At 55.2% G+C, this 9653-nt stretch overlaps 1 protein-coding gene across 1 annotated transcript in view; it reads right to left on the bottom strand.

Annotated features, from left to right (window-relative positions):
• The window catches only part of LOC144491283 (matrix metalloproteinase-17-like), a gene marked incomplete at both ends in the record, with an annotated part of 9500 nt that extends 671 nt beyond the window's left edge, over nt 1-8829 (bottom strand). Inside the window, 3 exons of the mRNA XM_078208959.1 lie at nt 3710-3862; nt 6230-6312; nt 8742-8829. Coding sequence (XP_078065085.1) covers nt 3710-3862; nt 6230-6312; nt 8742-8829 — 324 coding nt within the window. The remainder of the gene's footprint in view (nt 1-3709; nt 3863-6229; nt 6313-8741) is intronic.
• Between the last annotated feature and the right edge of the window lie 824 nt (nt 8830-9653).

Below are 9653 nucleotides of genomic sequence, written 5' to 3'. Positions count from 1 at the left end.
GATTCCACCTCTCTCACCCTTCTCAGTGCTCATCCAAACACCTGTGAATTGTTGTTAGAGATTCCACCTCTCTCACCCTTCTTCAAGTGCTCATCCAAACACTTGTGAATTGTTGTTAGAGATTCCACCTCTCTCACCCTTCTCAGTGCTCATCCAAACACCTGTGAATTGTTGTTAGAGATTCCACCTCTATCACCCTTCTCAAGTGCTCATCCAAACACTTGTGAATTGTTGTTAGAGATTCCACCTCTATCACCCTTCTCAAGTGCTCATCCAAACACTTGTGAATTGTTGTTAGAGATTCCACCTCTCTCACCCTTCTCAAGTGCTCATCCAAACACTTGTGAATTGTTGTTAGAGATTCCACCTCTCTCACCCTTCTCAGTGCTCATCCAAACACCTGTGAATTGTTGTTAGAGATTCCACCTCTATCACCCTTCTCAAGTGCTCATCCAAACACTTGTGAATTGTTGTTAGAGATTCCACCTCTATCACCCTTCTCAAGTGCTCATCCAAACACTTGTGAATTGTTGTTAGAGATTCCACCTCTATCACCCTTCTCAAGTGCTCATCCAAACACTTGTGAATTGTTGTTAGAGATTCCACCTCTCTCACCTTTCTCAAGTGCTCATCCAAACACTTATGAATTGTTGTTAGAGATTCCACCTCTCTCACCCTTCTCAAGTGCTCATCCAAACACTTGTGAATTGTTGTTAGAGATTCCACCTCTATCACCCTTCTCAAGTGCTCATCCAAACACTTGTGAATTGTTGTTAAAGATTCCACCTCTCTCACCCTTCTCAAGTGCTCATCCAAACACTTGTGAATTGTTGTTAGAGATTACAATGTCACAAACACTAATCTGCCCAACTTCACAACGCCCTGAAAAGAGTGAGGTGATGATAACACTTTGGAAGGACTAATTTGACAAGTAAGTTCTCAATGAATGGGAGGACACTGGGAAGGACAGGAATGAGACAGAGTACAGGAATGAGATAGAGAATCTGGTGAACTGGAGCGGCAACAATAATCTCTCCCTCAATGTCAACAAAACGAAGGAGATCGTTATCGACTTCAGGAAGCGTAAAGGAGAACATGCTCCTGTCGACATCAACGGGGACAAAGTAGAAATGGTCGAGAGTTTCAAGTTTCTAGGTGTCCAGATCACCAACAACCTGTCCTGGTCCCCCCCACGCCGACACTATGGTTAAGAAAGCGCCACCAACGCCTCTACCTTCTCAGGAGGCGAAGGAAATTCGGCCTGTCAGCTACGACTCTCACCAACTTTTACAGATGCCCCATAGAAAGCATCCTTTCCGGGTGTATCACAGCTCGGTATGGGGCTCCTGCTCTGCCCAAGACCGCAAGGAACTACAAAGGGTCGTGAATGTAGCCCAATCCCATCACGCAAACCAGCCTCCCATCCATTGACTCCGTCTACACTTCCCGCTGCCTCGGGGGAAAAGCAGCCGGCATAATCAAGGACCCCCCCCACGCACCCCCCGGACATTCTCTCTTCCACCTTCTTCCGTCGGGAAAAAGATACAAAAGTCTGAGGTCACGTACCGACCTTGTCAAGAACAGCTTCTTCCCTGCTGCTGTCAGACTTTTGAATGGACCGACCTTATATTAAGCTGATCTTTCTCTACACCCCGAGCTGTGACTGTGACACTACATTCTGCACCCTCTCCTTTCCTTCTCTATGAACGGTATGCTTTGTCTGCATAGCGCGCAAGAAACAAATTTTTCACTGTATCCCAATACACATGACGATAATAAATCAAATCCTTTTCCTTCTCCCCTCTGTACTCTATGAACGGTATGCTTTGTCTAGCGCGCAAGAAACAATACTTTTCACTGTATCCCGATACACGTGACAATACTAAGGGGCGGCACGGTAGCACAGTGGTTAGCACTGCTGCTTCACAGCTCCAGGGACCCGGGTTCGATTCCCGGTCTCGGGTCACTGTCTGTGTGGAGTTTGCACATTCTCCCCGTCTCTGCGTGGGTTTCCTCCGGGTGCTCCGGTTTCCTCCCACAGTCCAAAGAATGTGCGGGTTAGGTTGATTGGCCAGGTTAAAAAAAATTGCCCCTTCGAGTCCTGGGATGCGTCGGTTAGAGGGATTAGCGGGTAGAATATGTGGGGGTAGGGCCTGGGTGGGATCGGTGCAGACTCGATGGGCCGAATGGCCTCCTTCTGCACTGTAGGGTTTCTATGACTTCTATGAATAATAAATCAAATCCTTTTCCTTCTCCCCTGTGTACTCTATGAATGGTATGCTTTGTCTGTATAGCGTGCAAGAAACAATACTTTTCACTGTATCCCGGTACATGTGACAATAATAAATCAAATCCTTTTCCTTCTCCCCTCTGTACTCTATGAACGGTATGCTTTGTCTGTATAGCGCGCAAGAAACAATACTTTTCACTGGATCCCGATACACGTGACAATACTAAATCAAATCCAATCACAAAGGATGTTGCCTGGGACGGAACAGTTAAGTTATGAAGAGCGGTTGTGTGAGGCTTGGGTTGTTTTGTCTGGAGCAGAGAAGACAGAGGGGTGAGGAGGTGGACAAGGTTATGAGGGGCACGGACTGGGCGGGTGAGGAGCGGCTGTTCCCCTGAGTTGAGGGGTTCAGTCGCGAGGGGACGCAAGCTCAAGGTGAGGGGCAGGAGGTTGAGAGAGGATGTGAGGAGAATCTGAGGGTCTGGTATGCGTTGTCGGGGCAGCGGGGAGGGGGAGCGGTGGAGACGGGATGCGTCACAGCCTTTAGAAAGTATTTGGATAAACACTTGTCAGAACATTCAGGGTCACCGGTCAGATACCCGTGCAGCAGACGGGAAAGAAGGGAAATGGTCTGTTGGCCTGCATAGCGAGAGGTTTGGAGTCGAGGAGCAGAGGGATGTGTTGGTGCGATTATACAGGGCCTTGGTGAGGCCTCACCGAGAGTATTGTGGGCAGTTTTGGTCTCCTTCTCTGGGGAAGGATGTTCTTGCTCTCGAGGGAGTTGCAGCGAAGGGTTTACCAGGCCGATTCTGGGGACTGTGTGGTATGCTTGCCTTTATAGGACGGGGTATAGAGTATAAAAGCTGGAGTCTGATGATGCAGCTGTATAGAACGCTGGTTAGGCCGCATTTGGAGTACTGCGTCCAGTTCTGGTCGCCGCACTACCAGAAGGACGTGGAGGCGTTAGAGAGAGTGCAGAGGAGGTTTACCAGGATGTTGCCTGGTATGGAGGGGCTTAGCTATGAGGAGAGATTGGGTAAACAAAGAACAAAGAACAATACAGCACAGAATCAGGCCCTTCGGCCCTCCAAGCCCGCGCCGCTCCCTGGTCTAAACTAGACCATTCTTTTGTATCCCTCCATTCCCACTCCGTTCATATGGCTGTCTAGATAAGTCTTAAACGTTCCCGGTGTGTCCGCCTCCACCACCTTGCCCGGCAGCGCATTCCAGGCCCCCACCACCCTCTGTGTAAAATACAGAGTTGGATGATCAGCCGTGGTGGTGATGAATGGGAGAGCAGGCTCGAAGGGCCGAATGGCCTCCTCCCGTTCCTATCCTCCATGTTTCTATGCAAATGGCATTAGGTGGGAGTTCAGTGTCTCTTGCGGGTCAGTACAGGCTCGATGGGCCAAAGGGCCTCTTCTGCGCTGAACGGTTCTGTGACTCTACGACTCAATGACAGGATGACAAGCGACTCACCAATAAAGAAGACAATTTTATTGTCTGTTGGTCTCTCATACACACTATCAATCTTGGTCAAATCCTCTGGAAGGCCACGCCAGAAATTCTGGATTTTCGCTGGGTTCAAAGAGACAAGATTCCCGGCTCTCTGCATTCTCCAAAAGTAACGGTCTGTCCAAATACAACAGCACGAGGTTAGATACAGAGTAAATCCCCCTCTACACCGTCCCCATCAAACACTCCCAGGACAGGTACAGCACGGGGTTAGATACAGAGTAAAGCTCCCTCTCCACCGTCCCCATCAAACACTCCCAGGACAGGTACAGCACGGGGTTAGATACAGAGTAAAGCTCCCTCTACACTGTCCCCATCAAACACTCCCAGGACAGGTACAGCACGGGGTTAGATACAGAGTAAAGCTCCCTCTACACTGTCCCCCATCAAACACTCCCAGGACAGATACAGCACAGGGTTAGATACAGAGTAAAGCTCCCTCTACACTGTCCCCCATCAAACACTCCCAGGACAGGTACAGCACGGGGTTAGATACAGAGTAAAGCTCCCTCTACACTGTCCCCCATCAAACACTCCCAGGACAGGAACAGCACGGGGTTAGATACAGAGTAAAGCTCCCTCTACACTGTCCCCATCAAACACTCCCAGGACAGGTACAGCACGGGGTTAGATACAGAGTAAAGCTCCCTCTACACTGTCCCCATCAAACACTCCCAGGACAGGTACAGCACGGGGTTAGATACAGAGTAAAGCTCCCTCTACACTGTCCCCATCAAACACTCCCAGGACAGGTACAGCACGGGGTTAGATACAGAGTAAAGCTCCCTCTACACTGTCCCCCATCAAACACTCCCAGGACAGGTACAGCACGGGGTTAGATACAGAGTAAAGCTCCCTCTACACTGTCCCCATCAAACACTCCCAGGAGAGGTACAGCACGGGGTTAGATACAGAGTAAAGCTCCCTCGACACTGTCCCCCATCAAACACTCCCAGGACAGGTACAGCACGGGGTTTGATACAGAGTAAAGCTCCCTCTACACTGTCCCCCATCAAACACTCCCAGGACAGGGACAGGACGGGGTTAGATACAGAGTAAAGCTCCCTCTACACTGTCCCCCATCAAACACTCCCAGGAGAGGTACAGCACGGGGTTAGATACAGAGTAAAGCTCCCTCTACACTGTCCCCCATCAAACACTCCCAGGACAGGTACAGCACGGGGTTAGATACAGAGTAAAGCTCCCTCTACACTGTCCCCATCAAACACTCCCAGGACAGGTACAGCACGGGGTTAGATACAGAGTAAAGCTCCCTCTCCACTGTCCCCATCAAACACTCCCAGGACAGGTACAGCACGGGGTTAGATACAGAGTAAAGCTCCCTCTACACTGCCCCCATCAAACACTCCCACGACAGGTACAGCACAGGGTTAGATACAGAGTAAAGCTCCCTCTCCACTGTCCCCCATCAAACACTCCCAGGACAGGGACAGCACGGGGTTAGATACAGAGTAAAGCTCCCTCTACACTGTCCCCCATCAAACACTCCCAGGACAGGTACAGCACGGGGTTAGATACAGAGTAAAGCTCCCTCGACACTGTCCCCCATCAAACACTCCCAGGACAGGTACAGCACGGGGTTTGATACAGAGTAAAGCTCCCTCTACACTGTCCCCCATCAAACACTCCCAGGACAGGGACAGGACGGGGTTAGATACAGAGTAAAGCTCCCTCTACACTGTCCCCCATCAAACACTCCCAGGACAGGTACAGCACGGGGTTAGATACAGAGTAAAGCTCCCTCTACACTGACCCCATCAAACACTCCCAGGACAGGTACAGCACGGGGTTAGATACAGAGTAAAGCTCCCTCTGCACTGTCCCCATCAAACACTCCCAGGACAGGTACAGCACGGGGTTAGATACAGAGTAAAGCTCCCTCTACACTGTCCCCATCAAACACTCCCAAAACAAGGACAGCACGGGGTTAGATACAGAGTAAAGCTCCCTCGACACTGTCCCCATCAAACACTCCCAGGACAGGGACAGCACGGGGTTAGATACAGAGTAAAGCTCCCTCTACACTGTTCCCCATCAAACACTCCCAGGACAGGTACAGCACGGGGTTAGATACAGAGTAAAGCTCCCTCTGCACTGTCCCCATCAAACACTCCCAGGACAGGTACAGCACGGGGTTAGATACAGGGTAAAGCTCCCTCTACACTGTCCCCCATCAAACACTCCCAGGACAGGTACAGCACGGGGTTAGATACAGAGTAAAGCTCCCTCTACACTGTCCCCCATCAAACACTCCCAGGACAGGTACAGCACGGGGTTAGATACAGAGTAAAGCTCCCTCTGCACTGTCCCCATCAAACACTCCCAGGACAGGTACAGCACGGGGTTAGATACAGAGTAAAGCTCCCTCTACACTGTCCCCCATCAAACACTCCCAGGACAGGGACAGGACGGGGTTAGATACAGAGTAAAGCTCCCTCTCCACCGTCCCAATCAGCCTCTGACCTTTGAAGAAGAATGCCTCTCCCCGAATATTGGCGACAGCATCAAAGGTTGTGGTACATCGGTCGATAAATTCCGGTCTCGGTCTATTTCCAAAGAGAATTGGAGGAATTATCAGCAAAGGAGCCTTGGATACGCCAACAATTACCGATTAATGTTCTCCCCGTCTCCCTCACTCCCCCACCCTCTCCCCGTCTCCCTCACTCCCCCACTCTCTCCCCGTCTCCCTCACTCCCCCTCCCTCTCCCCGTCTACCTCACTCCCCCACCCTCTCCCCGTCTCCCTCACTCCCCCACCCTCTCCCCGTCTCCCTCACTCCCCCACCCTCTCCCCGTCTCCCTCACTCCCCCACCCTCTCCCCGTCTCCCTCACTCCCCCACCCTCTCCCCGTCTCCCTCACTCCCCCCTCCCACTCCCCGTCTCCCTCACTCCCCTTCCCTCTCCCCGTCTCCCTCACTCCCCCACCCTCTCCCCGTCTCCCTCACTCCCCCACCCTCTCCCTGTCTCCCCCACCCTCTCCCCGTCTCCCTCACTCCCCCACCCTCTCCCCGTCTCCCTCACTCCCCCACCCTCTCCCCGTCTCCCTCACTCCCCCACCCTCTCCCCGTCTCCCTCACTCCCCTTCCCTCTCCCCGTCTCCCTCACTCCCCCCTCCCACTCCCCGTCTCCCTCACTCCCCTTCCCTCTCCCCGTCTCCCTTACTCCCCCCTCCCACTCCCCGTCTCCCTCACTCCCCCACCCTCTCCCCGTCTCCCTCACGCCCCCACCCTCTCCCCGTCTCCCTCACTCCCCCCTCCCACTCCCCGTCTCCCTCACTCCCCTTCCCTCTCCCCGTCTCCCTCACTCCCCCCTCCCACTCCCCGTCTCCCTCACTCCCCCACCCTCTCCCCGTCTCCCTCACTCCCCCACCCTCTCCCCGTCTCCCTCACTCCCCCACACTCTCCCCGTCTCCCTCACTCCCCCACCCTCTCCCCGTCTCCCTCACTCCCCCACCCTCTCCCCGTCTCTCTCACTCCCCCTCCCTCTCCCCGTCTCCCTCACGCCCCCACCCTCTCCCCGTCTCCCTCACTCCCCCCTCCCACTCCCCGTCTCCCTCACTGCCCCACCCTCTCCCCGTGTCCCTCACTCCCCTTCCCTCTCCCCGTCTCCCTCGCTCCCCCACCCTCTCCCCGTCTCCCTCGCTCCCCCACCCTCTCCCCGTCTCCCTCACTCCCCCACCCTCTCCCCGTCTCCCTCACTCCCCCACCCTCTCCCCGTCTCCCTCACTCCCCCCTCCCACTCCCCGTCTCCCTCACTCCCCTTCCCTCTCCCCGTCTCCCTCACTCCCCCCTCCCACTCCCCGTCTCACTCACTCCCCCACCCTCTCCCCGTCTCCCTCACTCCCCCCTCCCACTCCCCGTCTCCCTCACTCCCCCACCCTCTCCCCGTCTCCCTCACTCCCCCCTCCCACTCCCCGTCTCCCTCACTCCCCCACCCTCTCCCCGTCTCCCTCAATCCCCCCTCCCACTCCCCGTCTCCCTCACTCCCCCCTCCCACTCCCCGTCTCCCTCACTCCCCCACCCTCTCCCCGTCTCCCTCACGCCCCCACACTCTCCCCGTCTCCCTCACTCCCCTCACCCTCTCCCCGTCTCCCTCACTCCCCCCTCCCACTCCCCGTCTCCCTCACTCCCCCACCCTCTCCCTGTCTCCCTCACTCCCCCACCCTCTCCCCGTCTCGCTCACTCCCCCACCCTCTCCCCGTCTCCCTCACTCCCCCACCCTCTCCCCGTCTCCCTCACTCCCCCCACCCTCTCCCCGTCTCCCTCACTCCCCCACCCTCTCCCCATCTCCCTCACTCCCCCACCCTCTCCCCGTCTCCCTCACTCCCCCACCCTCTCCCCGTCTCCCTCACTCCCCCCACCCTCTCCCCGCCTCCCTCACTCCCCCACCCTCTCCCCGTCTCCCTCACTCCCCCACCCTCTCCCCGTCTCCCCCACTCTCTCCCCGTCTCCCTCACTCCCCCCGCCCTCTCCCCGTCTCCCTCACTCCCCCACCTTCACCCCGTCTCCCTCACTCCCCCACCTTCACCCCGTCTCCCTCACTCCCCCATCCTCTCCCCGTCTCCCTCACTCCCCCACCTTCACCCCGTCTCCCTCACTCCCCCACCTTCACCCTGTCTCCCTCACTCCCCCACCCTCTCCCTCACTCCCCCACCTTCACCCCGTCTCCCTCACTCCCCCACCTTCACCCCGTCTCCCTCACTCCCCCATCCTCTCCCCGTCTCCCTCACTCCCCCACCCTCTCCCCGTCTCCCTCACTCCCCCCACCCTCTCCCCATCTCCCTCACTCCCCCACCCTCTCTCCGTCCCCCTCACTCCCCCCACCCTCTCCCCGTCTCCCCGTCTCCCCCCACCCTCTCCCCGTCTCCCTCACTCCCCCACCCTCTCCCCGTCTCCCTCACTCCCCCCACCCTCTCCCCGTCTCCCTCAACCCCCTCCCCCTTCCCCCCTCGGTCCCTCGCCCACTCGGCACTCACTCGGAGCTGGGGTAGGGTATGTCCGGTATTTTGGGTCGGAAAGGTGTCTCTTCTCTGGGGTTCTCTGGGTCGGGTTGGTCCTTCTTGCCTGTCGAGAGATACATTGAGATGTCAACAAGATGGCTGCCGCCCTGTCCCTCCCTCGAGGTTCCCCCTCGTCCCTCCGCAGACGTCCCTTAGCTCCGAGACCGTGAGGATCAACTATTCCCTTCACAGCAAGAATTGGGAGAGGCTTGGAGTTTTCCCTCAAGGACTTTGTGAAATCCTCAATCCCGCCCAGTGCCCCATCAGTCCCCAAGACGGAGAGGCTATTCCAGCGGGATTTACTCGGGAATTTCAGCGGGAAGTTGGCCGTGTTTCTGTCAGCTGGAAGTCAAGTGGATTCATCTTCGATGAGGACATGTCTCATTCCCAAGGGGAAGCACTCCTTCATCCCAGGTCTCTGTCATTACCTGGAATCAAATCCTCCGATTCCCACGTGGGATTCCAATGTGACTCTGGGATTTGATGGGTTGGGTTATAAGGACAATACAGGAGTTGGGACGTCTTGTTGAAGTTGTACAAGACATTGGTAAGGCCACACTTGGAATACTGTGTACAGTTCTGGTCACCCTATTATAGAAAGGATATTATTAAACTAGAAAGAGTGCAGAAAAGATTTACTAGGATGCTACCGGGACTTGATGGATTGAGTTATAAGGAGAGGCTGGGTAGACTGGGACTATTTTCTCTGGAGCGTAGGAGGCTGAGGGGTGATCTTATAGAGGTCTATAAAATAATGAGGGGCAGATCAGCTAGATAGTCAATATCTTTTCCCAAAGGTAGGGGAGTCTAAAACTAGAGGGCATAGGTTTAAGGTGAGAGGGGAGAGATACAAAAGGGTTCAGAGGGGCAATATTTTCACACAGAGGG

This window comes from Mustelus asterias, unplaced genomic scaffold (assembly GCF_964213995.1).
Source record: "Mustelus asterias unplaced genomic scaffold, sMusAst1.hap1.1 HAP1_SCAFFOLD_4916, whole genome shotgun sequence".
NCBI classification, from domain to species: domain Eukaryota; kingdom Metazoa; phylum Chordata; class Chondrichthyes; order Carcharhiniformes; family Triakidae; genus Mustelus; species Mustelus asterias.
Note: the sequence above shows the minus strand (reverse complement) of the source record. Positions and strands in the feature narration are given on the sequence as shown.